This window comes from Peromyscus leucopus, chromosome 20 (genome assembly GCF_004664715.2).
Source record: "Peromyscus leucopus breed LL Stock chromosome 20, UCI_PerLeu_2.1, whole genome shotgun sequence".
Lineage (NCBI taxonomy): Eukaryota > Metazoa > Chordata > Mammalia > Rodentia > Cricetidae > Peromyscus > Peromyscus leucopus.
In genome coordinates this window covers 4,272,241-4,287,395 of record NC_051080.1, presented here as the reverse complement: position 1 = coordinate 4,287,395, position 15,155 = coordinate 4,272,241, and the positions used below count along the sequence as shown (strand labels likewise).

Genomic DNA, 15,155 nt, shown 5'->3' with positions numbered 1-15,155 from the left:
GCCCTATATGGGTAAGTGCTAGAAACCAAACCCAGGTCCTCTGCAAGAGCAGCCTCTGCTCTTAACTGCTGAGCCATCTTGCCAGCCCCTGGGGGCCGGGGGGGGGGGGGGGGAATCTTAATTATGGAGCCTGTGTGTAACAAGGACACCTAGGCAGCAGGATGTCAGACCCTGACTCCAAACAACCCCAAATGTCACCAGGGCATCAGTGACAGCTACTGAAGAGAGGACAGGAGAGGAGGTTCAAACACTTTAATTACACAAGAGTAAACAATAGTATAAAACCGTTAACAGCACACCGGTGGCTGCCGCTCTCCACATCTCAGCTCATCCTCTCCCACCCCCTCCCTGCGTACCGTTGAGTAAAAAGCAGGGCATCAGTAGTTGTCCCAGTCACCGTCAGGTGGTAGGAAGGGGATGCGGTAGAGGCCACAGTGATCCCCTAGCCAGAGTCCTTCATTAGGTGAAACACTGCTTCCTGCTCCAGAAGAACTGTTCCCAAAGCCTGGAGGAGCTGAATCTGGCAGCACCATTTATTTAGATGGATCAGGAACTTGGAGCCTCAAGAGCCGTGGGACAAGGACGAAGATGGTCTGGAGACAGACAGCGTAATTCAAGATGCAGCCAACGCTGAGTTTGAGGTGGGTTCAGAACTGGCTAGGTGATGCCTAGTGGTCCAAAACCGTGCCCCAGCCCAGTCGATGAAACTCATCCGTATGCACAATGCACAAACACACAAACACAGACAGAGAAATAACGTTACTAAAAGGACCGGGGGCATTAAATACAAAACAGCGGAGTTTCTTTAAGACATGGAACTGTTTGTTTCTTTGATCCTCCTCAGTGCCTTTCTGTCCTTCTAGTCACAGGACTGGAGATGTGGGGAAGCCCCAAAGAGCGGGCTGCCAACAGCCTTACGAGTCCCACGCTCTTCAGCCCAGTGGCTGCCTCCCATGTGGCCATTCATGCAGTTGGCGCCATTGCTGGAGCTGCGGCCAGAGAGCTTGTTTGTGGGGGTGGCCTCATCTTCTTCCTCTGAGCTGCTCTCCACGTCACTGCGGTCATCCTTAGACACCTGAGTGGGACAGGACCAAGGCAGTAAGTATGCTCCTCCTTACCGAAACACAGGGCAGACTCATCTCAGAAAGACCACTTTCGTACACTGTCTCTGGTCTAGCCTAGGCTCAGGTGACAGATAAGTGTCCCCTGGAGTACTGGCTGGACTGTGCGTAGATCCCCTTCTTTCTGCTTGTCTCTCACGTGTCCTCAAGCTGCTCTGATAAAGGCCTAAGAACAGAAGCCTCGCTGAGTCCTCTACAGGTCGAGGAAACCCCAGCACCTTCCCCTCTTCCTCCAGGAACTGGGAAGGTCAGTACAAAGGACTGCTCTCAAGGTGTTACCTCTGATGACCGTGGGCACTGCATCTGTTCACCCTGCTTACCCGAGTTCTGCTTCACTCCCCAAACTGACTCAGGAACCTTGTTCAGTAGTTCTGCTATCACTGGGCTCACCATGAAGTTTTGGCATCCCTTCGGCACTTAAAGTCAAGATCGGGTGGGCAGTCAGTGTGGACAGCCTTCCCAGTCTTGACTTTGCCCCCCCCCCCCCAGGGTTTCTCTGTGTAGCTTTGTGCCTTTCCTGGATCTTGCTCTGTAGACCAGGCTGGCCTCGAACTCACAGAGATCTGCCTGGCTCTGCCTCCCGAGTGCTGGGATTAAAGGTGTGCGCCCCCACTGCCCGGCTCTGACTTTGCCCTTTACACATGCTTTTTGTTTTGTATTTTTCAAATTCTCTATACGGGGCCATAAAAATAAAGGAGAGGAAACCAGTGAAACCCGCATTAGGACGATGACCCGTGCAAAACACAAACAGTGGCTGTGCACTGTTTAGAGAGCACTGTGGTGAAGGGACGCGGCTCCGGCTGTTGTTATAAAGGAAGGACATTTGCTTTAGACGAGTGTGGTGACTGCAGTGACTGGAGCTGTTGACTCTGAACCCAGGGAGCTCTGATTACCTGATGTCTAGGGAATTTCCACCAGAGGGCAGAACGTCTCCAGATCTGAGGTGGAGAGGCTCAAAAGCAAAACACATTAAAGACTAGACTTAGTCCTTGCCTTAATTTAGGGAAGGTGTCTGGTAACTTCAGCCCCAGTCAACAACAGTCACACAGGTTAGAGGAGCGAGCACATCCCAAGGCGGAAGGGAAAGACAGCGGAAGGAAGGAGGAGCCGCTCCGACGGGCTTCTCCCAGCTCTAGAAGCACAGATGCACTTACATGCAAAGGATGAAACTGTCCAGCTCCCACCAGGCATAGAAAAGAGGGAGGAGCTGAAGAAAGAGCAGAAGGTACAGAGTCTGGCTCTCCTCCTTCCTGGGTAGGTCACCTAGTCAGGAGAGAAAGGCAGAGGAGAAGAGAGATGTCCAGTAGCTACAACAAGACGCACAGGCACTCCACACAAGGCCCGAAACCCATTACAGCCATCAAGAACAGTGAGAGAGAGAACAAATACCCAGGTTATGGTCCCCTGTGCGGTCACTCGGGAGTCTGCATGACGGGCAGCGCTCTGGCTCGACACAGTCCGACTGCTTTAGGGTTTGCTCTGTCATTACCTGGAGGTTCTAGGGGCTGGAATTAGCTAAGTGGTGGAATGTCTGTTCATCAAGGCTCAGCCTCCAACACTGTCTTAAAGGCGGGGTATCCTTCTTTGCGTTTTGTGTACTAAAAACCAAACATGGGCTCACTCAAGATTCTTGCTTCAGACAGTGAGCAAGGCTGATGTCTAGTTGCTAAGCTAAAGCAATCTTGTGTATTGCAGTATGGTCACCCTAGAATAGCTAGTGAGCTACCACAGCTCTTAGACCATAACCATCTGGCTTCCCAGTTTGTGTCTTCAGCTCTACGTCGATAGCCACTCTTTTTGCTAATGTGAGACAGGGTGTCAAGCACTCCAGGTTGACCTCAAACTCACTATGTAGCAAGGGATGACCGTGGCTTCTGACTTCCTGCGTCACCTCCTCAGCACCGGGATTGCAGGCGTGCCTAAGGCACCATGCCTGGTCTGTGTGGTGCTTCATGCAGCAGCACTCTAGGGGACTGACTGTGGGGCTGCTGGGGTGGCTGAGGGTCCCCAGCCTGGACAGAGGTCTGCGGAGTAATACCCATGCCCCTCATGGTCCAAAGGAAGAAGGACCTTTCAGCCTTACCTTTCCCCGGATCAAGGCTTTAAAAGCAATTCTCGCAATTAGGTAAGACCAGATGACATGCAGAACCTGTAGGGTCAGGAGAAGGCCATTGAAGAACCACCAGGAAGGGTAGGGCCCGATCATTTCCCAACTCTCAAAGAGGGTTGTGTTCAGAATCCTAGGAGGAGGAGACAACAGTCAGACTGGTTCGGCAGAGGGAAGCTGAGCCCCAGGACAGTCGTCTGTGCTTCCTCTGCACTAACGGGGCTCGACTTCCATAAGGAGTCAGAAGTAAACAGAGGAGCCTACGGTGTTTTCACCTCTGAGACAGGAGGAAGAGAGGGACTCTTAGGAAGTGATGGGGTAGCTCACTATCAGTCACCTCAAGTACACAGCTGCACAACACCTGGACAGCAACAGGCCTATAATCAAATCCTAGGCGTGATTTAGATTCTTAGGTACAGGGGGCAGCAGCAAGTGGTTGATTTGCTGGGACTCAGTCACGCACTTCGTAGTCTAGGGAATGAGTCTAGAAGGGAACGCACACACCTGTCTGTGCTGCTCAGGATGAGGCAGAGGGCACACAGCAAGGGCAGAGCAAGCAAAGCCAGAATCCCTGGGACCAACCAAGAGGGCAAAGGAGTGCTGAGTGGTCCAAGCATGAAGACTGCCAGCAGAAATGAGCAAGAAGAGCCAGAAGAACGACATACACACCCTGACTCACTAGAAACACTGCACAAGGCAGCTGAGGTCCTGTAAGAGTCCACAAAGGGTCAGCCTAGGCCCAGGGAAAGGCAGGGCACTGGGGTTCTTAGTATTTGACTGGCAAGAACAGATAGAAAATCTATATTGGCAAAAGGTATCATTAGATACCTACCACAGTTCACAGCCTTGAGCACTTACCACAGTGGATAGATTCCTAGACGAGTGACCATAAAAACTGCACTAAAGATCACAAAGAGGGTGTCACAGAGCCGCTGATATTTGGCATAATTGGCCAGCTTGGCAGCCTGGACAAAAGAAAAATTGAGTTGGGGAGAAAGTCAGTTCTCACATGTCCAGAAAGGGAGAGGAATGCCGAAGCAGCAGGTCAGGCTCTTACTTCCAGCAGGAAGTCCGAGGAGTCGTGGAGACACATAACCAGACTCCCCACGCGGACCATGTTGTTGATGTAGGAGAAGGTGATGAGCCCAATGGTGGCCAAGTGATGCACAAACATGATCAGGAAGTCCTAGGAAGAAATGGCAGCAGAGGTTCCAGAGGCTGTGGGAACGCCCGCCCACCCGAAGCTCCCCTGGCACAGCGGTTAGGAGCCCTTTGGCTCCCAGCCCCCAGGTGAGGAGGCTCTCAGGGGCCTGACACCCTCTTCTGGCCTCTCTGGAAGTGAATATAAAGTCTGGATTCACACACATGGACACATCCACATAATCAAAACTAAACCTTCAAAGTGCTAGAGAACTGCTTACTTAGCTAAACAACTCATCTTATTGCAAATACTTCCAGCTTTTAAGTTTAAGGTTTTTTCCCCCTTGGGTTCACATGTCAAATTAAAACTGAGAAAAATCTCAGTTTTATAAATAAACAAACAGATATTGTTATTTACATTTATATATCATATATTATATAGCATACATTATGTAAAGTTATATATTTTATATTAAATAGAAATAATTCTTAGACGTTGTGGTTTAAATGTGAAGTGTTCTTCTCCACAGGCTTACATCCTGGGTGATGTCTGCCCAGCTGGTGGTGCTACCTTGGGAGGCTGTGGAACCTTTAGGAATGGTGGCCCCGGCTGGCAGTAGGTCGGGGGCTGACCTCCGAAGGCTCTAGCAGGCCAGCGGCTCCCAGGGCACCTTCTCTGCTTCCCGGGGCAGTGATGTAGGGGTTCCACCACTACTCCTGCGGCCATGAACTAACTGAGCTACTGCCGTAGCTGCCCTGCTGTGACGGAGGGAACGCAACTGTGAACCAAACAACCCTCGTCTCCAGAGCGCTTCGGTCAGGTGCTGTGGTCCCAGTGACACACAGAGTGGAGAAGGAAGTGAATATAAAGAGTCTGTCCTTCCTGGGGGTTTATAATATCTACGTCATATCGACACTATCACTTCGTGGGTAGTCAGTTCACTTTTCTGAAATTGGTTTTCTAAAATCAAGCCTTTTCCTGACCCGGGCCTTGGTACCGCAAGTTCTAATTCCCCGAGCTTTGATACAAAAGGACAGGAGAGCAGAGAAGGGAAGAACGTGCTTATCCGTGGTCTTGCTGTCTGCCCCACTGCCCCGACCACCTTAAACCGTCCGTCATTAGTGAGAAAGCCAGCGACAGCCCCGCCACACCCACTCTCTCACGAGGGAGCCCATCACGGCGACAGTGGTGACAGCCGAGGGCTGACAACTTACCTTTCTCTTAACGTCTATAAACTGAGAAAACATGAGAGACCAGTAGAAAGCCAGTTCCATGATGTAGTAGTAATAAAGCTCTCTCGAGAGTGGCTAGAAGAAAAAAGGGCAGCTAGAACAGCAGCACCTGAGGGGCACCCCATCTCTACAGCACCCACACTTTTTAGTTCTTTTCTTCCCTGTTCCCAAGATCTGCAACAGCTGAAACTGGATCGGTATGAGACAAGAACTTTTCCCTTGCGCCCCGTAAACTCATCTTGGCTTTCATCTCCTAGAGACGAGGTGAGGATAACACCCAGGCTCACCAGTGCGTCTGGGGTTCTGGACGGACTGCCCTGGCCTTCCCTCTCCCATCGCTCTTCCCTCTCCCTGAGAGTTTTAAAGTACAGACTAGAGTCAAGATGCCCTTAGGGGGAGTCTAATAGCTCCTGATTTAAAAAAGGCATCTGAGTCAAGAAGGACTTTATCAACCAGGGAACTGCTTTTCTTTCCAGTACACCAGGGACAAGAAGAAGCACAGCCTGGAAAAAGCTCTCTAAGGTATTTCTGCTACAGGCCCCGGATATAGATACCTGGGATATACAACTCAAAAGGACTGACTCGACAGGCGGTGGTGGCGCACGCCTTTAATCCCAGCACTCGGGAGGCAGAGCCAGGCAGATCTCTGTGAGTTCAAGGCCAGCCTGGTCTACAGAGCGAGATCCAGGACAGGCACCAAAAACTACTCAGAGAAACCCTGTCTCGAAAAACCAAACCAAAAAAAAAAAAAAAAAAGGACTGACTCACAGTATCAACAGTATCAGGGAACGCTGTATGAATATGCCTACACTGCCTGTCCTGGACTGATACCACACTACACTCTCACCCCCCAAACCCCCTCCCCCCACAGTCTTGGAACACCTCAGCTCCTACCTGATACGGATAGCTCTGCCAGCACTGTCGGGTGTCCCAGAACCAAGGCGTCTAAGAAAAAACAGATAACCCAGGTTGGCCTCTGGTCCCCACATTGTTACAGGATCTACCCTATAGTCCTTTTCTCTAAGTGAGGGGTATAAGAAAGAGGAAAGCTAGGTGTGGTAGTGTACCAGCAATCCCAGCACTTGGGAGGCTTGAGCATCGATGTCAAGTGTGAGGCCGTCTGAACCAAAGGCAGATTAATGGCCAGCCAGGGTTAGCTAGCCAGAGTCTGTCTCAAAAAACCAAAACCAAAGCAAAGCGCCATCACAACAGAAGACGAGGCGGAGAAGAGAAAAAATCTCCTCGCTCTGCTTTTGAGAGACAGTCTCTCACTATTTAGCTCAGGTTGGCCTTGAACTCATAGAAATCCTTCTGCCTTGGCCTCTCAAGTACTGGATTCTTAGGTGGAGATTAGCTGGGGCTGCACAGTGAGTTCCAGACCAGCTTGGACCACATAATGAGGCCTTGTGTCAACAAACCAAAGTCTGGCTTGGCCTGGTGGTACATGCAGAGGCAGGAGGACTGCTCTGAGTTTTGGGCCAGTCTGTGCCACAGAGGCATTGGGGATCCTAAGTCAGCTCTTCATGGCTTCACGGGAAGCAGTTGACCAACTCAGTTCTATCTTTCTAGCCCCCAAATTTAAAAAAGCATTTAATATTTATTGATTTATTTAAATAGTGGGCACACCTGTGGGTTTATACATGTGAATGAGTGTCCAGAAGCCAGAAAAAGAAGTCAAATCCCCTAGAGCTAGAGTTACAGGTAACTGTGAGTCACCCCATGTGGGTGGCTAGGAATGGAATCCAGATCTTCTACATGAATAGCATGTGTTCTTAACCTCTGTGCCACCTCTCAATCCTAGCCCCTGAATTTTCATATGTGCATTTGTCTAAGTACATGAGTGCAGGTGCCTGGAGAGGCCAGAGGTGTTGAGTCCCCTGGCGGTGCAGCTGCAGATGGTTATGAGCTGCCCAACTGCTGGGCACTGGATTCTGGCCCTCTGCAAGAGCAGTATGTGTTCTTTTTCATTTTATTTGATGTGTATGGCCTGCACTTCTGTCTGTTTACCACAGGCATGCAGTGTCCACAGAAGCTCAAAGAGGGTTACAGATGGATGGTTGTAAGCCATTATGTGGGTGCTGGAAATTGAACCTGTGTCCTCTGGAAGAGCAGCCAGTGCTATTAACCACTGAGTCACATCTCTCTCCTAGTAGCAGTCATTCTTTTTTTTTTTTTTTTCAGGACAGGGTTTCTCTGTGTAGTTTTGATGGCTGTACTGGAACTCTCTCTGTAGCCCAGGCTGGCCTCCAACTCACAGAGATCTGCCTGGCTCTGCCTCCTGAGTGCTGGGATTAAAGGGGTGGGGCGCCACTCCCCAGCTCAGCAGTCATTCTTAACACTGCCATCTCTCCAGTGGCCTCCACCCTGTTTTGTTATTTGTTTTTTTGTGACAAGATCTTATGATACAGACCAGGCTGGTCCCAGACCCAGCAATCTCCCTGCTTCTGCCTTCTGAGTGCTATGATTAAAGATACAGGCTACCACGCTTGGCCTAATTTCTTTGAATAATTTTATTTATTATTAATGTGTGTGTGCGCGCGCGCGCGTGTGTGCACACATGTGCCATGGCACTTATGTAGAGAACAGAGGACATCTTTATGCACTTCGTTCTTCTCTTCCATCTTTATTCCACCCCACCCCCGCACCTCTCCTGGCACTCACTCTGTAGCCCAGGCTGGCCTCGAACTCAGGAGAGCTGTGTGATGGGATTGAAGATGTGTGCCACCAGGCCCAGCAAGTGTTGGTTAACTTTTAAATTGCTTACAATACTATCTTTATATTCTTTCAGTAGTGTCCAGAAGGTCTACAGTGGCACCCCTGTATATTAGTAATTCATATTTCCCCCTTTTTTTTTCTTTTTGAGATAGGGTCTTATTATGTAGTCCAGAATGGCCTCAAACTCCCAACCTCATGCATTAGTTGCCTGAACATTGGATCATGGGCAGATGCCACCACACCTGATATGGAGTTATTAATTTTAACTGAACCTTTTGGAAAACTGAAATTTGATTTTATCACTTTTATCCATTATTTGTCTAATGACTATTTCATTAATTTCTGCCCCCTCAACCCAGAGTCCTGGGCCTCATATCCAGGACCTCACTAAATGAGTTATATTTCCAGTTTCTATTGTTGATTGTTTCTTTAATTTACTTTAGATTTACTTTTTATTTTTCTACATTTATTTTAAATTCTTTAAAATTTATTTGTATGGATGTACCTGCCACATACGTGTCAGCACCCACAGAGGCTAGAAAGGGGTGTTAGATCCCCTAAGCTGAAGTTACAGGCATCTGAGTCACATGACCCGGGTGCTGGGAACCAAACTCAGGTCCTCTGGAAAAGCAGAGATCACTCTTAACCACCGAGCATCTCTCCAGCACCCCCCTTCTTTCCTTTCTTTTAAAAGCATTTTCCAGCCCCTTTGTCTTGTTCTTCCTTTTTAAATGTTACATTTATTTCTGCAATTCTTTTTTCAAGACAATTTTTCTGTGTAACAGCACTGACTATCCTAGAACTCACTCCGTAGACCAGTCTGGCCTCGAACTCACAGAGATCCTCCTGCCTCTGCCTCATGAGTGCTGGGATTAAAGGTGTGTGCCACCACCTCCTGGCTTCTATATTTTAATTTTCAAAAATTGCAAAAATAAGCCCGGGCAGTGGTGGCGCACGCTTTTAATCCCAGCACTCGGGAGGCAGATGCAGGAGGGTATCTGTGAGTTTGAGGCCAGCCTGGTCTACAGAGTGAGTTCCAGGACAGCCAGGGCTACACAGAGAAACCTGTCTCCAAAAAAAAAAAAAAAAAAAAAGCCAGGCATGCTAGTGTTTTGCTTGCCTCTAATCCCCAGTATTTGAGAGGCTGAGACAGGAGGGTTGCCATGAGTTGAAGGCAAGCCTGGAGTTCATAATGAGAGGTTTTTGTTTTTGTTTTTGTTTTTTTAGTTTTTCAAGACAGGGTTTCCACCACCACTCTCAATGGCTTGTCTTAAAACAGAAACAAAGCCGGGTAGTGGTGGCGCATGCCTTTAATCCCAGCATTCAGGAGGCAGAGACAGGCAGATCTCTATGAGTTTGGCCTCGTCTACAGAGAGAGTTCCAGGAAAGGCGCCAAAGCTACACAGAGAAACCCTGTCTCAAAAAACAAAAACAAACAAAAAAAACCCCACAGAAACAAAATTTTGGAGACTAGGGCGCGAGCTCAGTTAAAGCGCTTCCTAGCCAAGAGTGAGAACCTGTTAGGATCCCCAGCTACCACATAAGACCCCAGAACTGTGTAACTCCAGCACCGTGTAAGGGCAGGGAAGGGGAAGGGAAAGTCAGGTGAGCTGTGGGCTTAGTCTCAAACTCAAGGTGAGGCGGTGTGACAGCACAAGCCTAATCCCAGTGCTCTGGAGGGAGAAGCAGGTGGATCACTTCGGTCCAGCTCAGCCTGGTCTAACTTTTAAGTTCCAGGGCCAACCAGGGCTACATAGGAGACGGTATCTCAAAAAAAAACAAATACATAAATGGTTATCAATTTCATCTCCTCCTGGAAGAACAACAGTTTTTAAGTGCTCTGCAAATCACTAAGTACTATTCTGACTTCATTACTAACATCATTAGAGGGGAAAAGTAGGCCTTGAGTTTAGTGAGATCAAACCCAGGGTAGAAGACAGCAATTAGCATCTATCCTGCATACAATCTGCAAATAAACTGTACATAGAGGAGGAATGCATCCCGATGGAAACACTTGAGGAACAATAACGGCCTAAACCGGGCGTGGTGTCCCACACACCTGTCACCCCAGCAGTGCAGAGACTGGGGCAGAAGGCCAAGGCCAGCCTGACCTCAGAAGGAAACAGAAGCAGCTGGAGGTATTCAGGGTTTACTTCTAGAAACCAAGGCATCTAGACACGTTTAGAATCCAACGAGAGGACAGAAAGAGTTTAGACTCACCAACCAGAGAAATCTAATTCCGTAGCAGAACACACATAAATAAAAAGTGAATCTCCACCTGGGTGAGCAAAGAGTAGAAGTTAGATAAATGAGCACGGGGAACCCACTTTCGGGCTGGAGAATTCGGGGTGGCACTGGGACAGAACTGATCTCCAAAAAGCCAGAGTCACTGCTGGACTCTCCTTTCCTATTAGACTCCTTCATAAGACCCAATTTTTAAATTGCATGACAGTGACTGATATCCATTTCTAGAAAATTAAAAACTGTGCTTTCACGGGGCATGGTGGCACACACTTAGATCTCAGCACTTGGGAGGCAGAGGCAGGCTCATCATCTTTGAGATCAACCTCGTCTACAAAGCAAGTTCCAGGACAATCAGAGACACCCTGCATTGCTGTGGGATGGTCTGTATGTCAAACTGCTCTGATTGATCAATAAATAAAACACTGATTGGCCAGTGGCCAGGCAGGAAGTATAGGCGGGACTAACAGAAGAAAAGAAAACAGGAAGGCAGAAGGAGTCACTGCCAGCTGTCGCCATGACAAGCAGCATGTGAAGATGCCGGTAAGCCACGAGCCACGTGGCAAGGTATAGATTTGTGGAAATGGATTCATTTAAGCTATAAGAACAGTTAGCAAGAAGCCTGCCATGGCCATACAGTTTGTAAGCAATGTAAGTCTCTGTGTTTACTTGGTTGGGTCTGAGCGGCTGTGGGACTGGTGGGTGACAAAGATTTGTCCTGACTGTGGACAAGGCAGGAAAACTCTAGCTACACTGCATTGAAAAACCAAAAGAACTCGGTGATTTCAAGTACAATATTTCTCAGAAAAGGGAAACTTCCCACAAAAAAGTAAATATAGAACAAGTTGGTACTATTTTTACCAAGGTAAGCAGGGGTATACACACTTACCTATATAAGTGCAGTTACTGGAATTCACTTCCAACCTATTTTTTAAAAGGTTTATTGTATATTTATTTATTTATTTTGGTTTTTCAAGAAATAGGATTTCTCTTTGTAGCTCTGGCTGTCCAGGAACTCAAACTCCCTCTACAGACCAGACTGGCCTCCTTTGAACAACAGATCCACCTTCCTCTGCCTCCTGAGTACCGAGATAAAAGGTGTGCACCCAGCTTGTATCAATTTTTAAATTGTGTGTGTGTACGTGTGTGTACGTATGTGTGTGTGTGTGTGTGTGTGTGTGTGTGTGTGTGTGTACTCACAAGCGCATAAAAGGGTATGTGGATCTCAGGTGTCCAAGGAGGCCAGAGGCTTCAGATCTCCTGGATCTGGAGTTACAGAGGGTTATGAGCTCCCTGATGGCGTGCTGGGAAACGGGCTCTCTGGAAGGGTATCAAGTGCTCTTAACTACTGAGCCATCTCTCCAGCCCACTTTTTTTTTTTTTTTTTTTTTTAAGATAAGTAGACAAGGTCTCACTTTGTAACCATGGCTGGCTTGGAACTTGAATGTCTAGACCAGCCTGGCCTTGAACTGGAGACCCACCTGCCTGTCTTCCGAATGCTGCGGTTAAAAGTGTGTGTGTGTCACCATGCTTAGCTCAATCTATCTGAAAAGAAGGAGCAAAGTGGAATCACTTGCCTTAGTGGAAGTGTGACCAGGGGACAAATGTGACCGGTTTTCCAGCTCTCTTCTCCCTACTTCTGTGAGGGCTCTGCCATTTACTCACCCAAGAGAGCTGGGCGAGAGCACCAGGACAGAACTCTAGTTCCATTTCCCCTCGGCTTCTGAAACCTTATCTTGAGCCTAAGCGTCAGACATACCTAGTCACCCGTCTGTTCTATTATCCCACTAGTGAACTAATTCCCAAGAGGAAACAGTCCAGCTGCACCCCACCCTCCTCCTTCTCTACTCCCTCTGCACACATACATGCTTTCACAGAACTTAGTGAGCGTTGGAGGCTTGTCTTGATTCCTCCGATGACGAAACCAACACTGGATTTTTCGGACGTCCCAGTCCAGCTGCTTTGCCAGGCCCTCCAACCTTTTCTCGTCGGGATACTGCAGATGATGACCAGAGTTAGCACACCCCTTCTCCACAAACTCCCAACTCACTAGCGCAGCAGCACAGAGGTGACAGCCACAGAGGATCAAGTGGTATTGTCTTTCCCAGATTTTATACCCAAATCCTTTTTAAAGAAAGCCACTTTATTCTAATTAACTCACAAATAAAAACATCACACAGCTAGTTTAAGAAAGTCAAAATCTGTCCAGTGTCAAACTACACACCTTGATGACTTCTATACAGTTACAATAGCAATTCTAAAGCAACTGAACTGTACTTAGCATTCTGCACTTTCACTATCAATTACATTTTCATTTACCCATCACACACACACACACACACACACACACACACACACACACACACACATATACACACACACAAATTAAAAAAACAAAAACAAAAAACTGAGGCTGGATTGATGGCTCAATGGTTAAGAGCACTTGTTGCTCTTGCAGGGGACCCAAGTTCAATTCCCAGCACCCACATGGCAGCTCACAACCATCTGTAACTCAGGTTCCAGGAGATCCAATGCCCTCTTCTGGCCTCCACCTGCACCAGGCACACACGTAGCACATTATTTACACGCAGGCAAAACATTCAAGTTAAATAAACAAAACGAATCCCCCCAAAAAACAAAACCAAAAATAAAAATTGCAAAGGCCACTAGAACCATCCTCATCTTGATTAGAAGCTGGTGCAAGAAGAGGGAAAACAAGACAGGATGTGTGTTTAGGGTAGAGAAGTTCAGTAGAGGTAGATGCTGAGGAGTAAAACTTCAACGTGTGTGGAGTACAGGCTGAAAGGTGTTTCTCCACAGAGGTAGAGCAGACCACCCAAACATGAAGAACCATCTCTTCCTACCTGGCCGTTCTTACATGCTCTGTTCCCACCTACAGAGCAATCTCCATGTGACTGCCTTTTCTCGTTCTCCGCTTACTCACCTTAGTAATAGACATGAACACCTTTTCAAGGGTGTCATTGGACTCCACCCGATAGAGAACACTGTCTTCGATGCCGGCATGGAGTGCGCAGGGCTTGGCAATAAATCTGTAAAAGAAAATCCAAGATCTGATGACAAATATGGTTTGCTAGGTCATGATCAAGGAGGGATTAATGTGAGAAAAAGTGGAAACACAGGATTAAGACCTAGAAATTTGTCATTTGGATTCTGTTTCACAGATTTTCAGTGACTACACTTGTTTATATTCCCATAAGCCTTTGTCTATATTCTCCCTAGCATTTGCTATTTATTCATTCATTCATTCATTCATTCATTCATTCATTTTTCCAGACAGGGTTTGTCTGTGAAGTCCTGGCTCTCCTGGAACTCGCTCTGTAGACCAGGCTGACCTCGAACTCAGAAATCTGCCTGGCTTTGCCTCCCAAGTGCTGGGATTAAAGGCGTGCGCCACCACCTGGCTGTTATTTGGTTTCATATTCTGCCACTGACACACTTGAAGAGATCTATTTTTAAATGGTGGACTGGACCAGGCATGATGGTGCACACCTTTAATCTCAGCACAGGCAGAAGCAGACTGATCTCTGTGAGTTCCAGGCCAGCCACAGCTACAAAGAGACACACTGTCTCAAAAAGTAACAACGAAAAAGTAAAACAACAACAGAAAAACAGCTGGACGGTGACGGCTACATCTTTAATCCCAGCTCTGGTCCAGGCAGAGTCATGTGGATCTCTGTGAGTTCTAGGACAGCTTAAGGATACTTGGAGAAATGCTGTCTTGAAAAACCGCAAAAAAAAAAAAAAAAGAAAAAAAAAGAAAAAAAAACACCCAAAGAAGTTAGATTGCCAGGTGTGATGGTACACTAGGTGGCTTGCACCTTTAATCCCAGCACTGGGGAGGCTGGCAGTCAGATCTCTGTAAATTCCAGGCCAGCATGGTTACAAAGTAAGATCCTGTCCCCTAGATACAAATAACAACAACAACAGTAATGACAATGTATGTAAAATACTCTGTAACAAGTGAAGTGTTAATAAGGTAATTTTCCTGACATCAGAAGCCGACTAAGCCAGGTGTGGTGGCACAGCCATGTGGTCCCATATTTGGGAGGCTGAGGCAGGAAGATTGAACACTGGAGACCAGCTCACAGTACAAAGAGAAGCCTCCATCTCAATTTAGTTCTTGAGGAGGCAGGGTGGTTTTCTTGATCTTTTTCTTTTTTCTTTAATTTAAAATTTTATGTGTGTGAGTGTTTTGCTCACATGCATGTTGGTGTACCAGGAACATTCAGTGCCTGACAAGGCCAGAAAAGGACCTCAGAGCCCCTGGACCGGGAATTACAGATGGTTCTGAGTTACCACGTGGGTGCTGGGAATCAAACCTGGGTCTTCTGGAAGGGCAGCTAGTGCCCTTAACCACTGGGCCAGCTTTCCAGCTCCCAGGTCATTTTGTTTTGTAGCTCGGGACTGAATCGTCCTCAAATGATTTTCAAGCAGCATCCTGGGTAAGATGTTCTCTTTCTTTTCAGATTTATTTGTTTGAGTGTTTTGCCTGCATGTATGTATGTGCACCATGACTGTGCCTGGTGCCTTCAGAAGTTAGAAGACAAAATCTGGTCTGTTCCCCTGAAACTGGAGTT

The 15,155-nt window shown here is 47.6% G+C and overlaps 1 protein-coding gene across 3 annotated transcripts in view; it reads right to left on the bottom strand.

Annotated features, from left to right (window-relative positions):
- Positions 1-237: 237 nt before the first annotated feature.
- The window catches only part of Cers5 (ceramide synthase 5), a 32,249-nt gene continuing 17,331 nt past the window's right edge, over positions 238-15,155 (bottom strand). Inside the window, exons 2-11 of one of the 3 annotated variants that reach the window (XM_028874596.2) lie at positions 13,502-13,607; positions 12,423-12,553; positions 10,537-10,594; positions 6,496-6,546; positions 5,584-5,676; positions 4,286-4,414; positions 4,087-4,193; positions 3,192-3,361; positions 2,276-2,367; positions 238-1,075 (exon numbers count right to left, since the gene is read on the bottom strand). In XM_028874596.2, the coding sequence (XP_028730429.1) occupies positions 860-1,075; positions 2,276-2,367; positions 3,192-3,361; positions 4,087-4,193; positions 4,286-4,414; positions 5,584-5,676; positions 6,496-6,546; positions 10,537-10,594; positions 12,423-12,553; positions 13,502-13,607 (1,153 nt within the window). In that variant the 3' untranslated portion in view covers positions 238-859. Of the gene's footprint in view, positions 1,076-2,275; positions 2,385-3,191; positions 3,362-4,086; positions 4,194-4,285; positions 4,415-5,583; positions 5,677-6,495; positions 6,547-10,536; positions 10,595-12,422; positions 12,554-13,501; positions 13,608-15,155 lie in introns of all 3 variants that reach the window. The other 2 variants (XM_028874595.2, XM_028874594.2) reach the window with 2 other exon arrangements.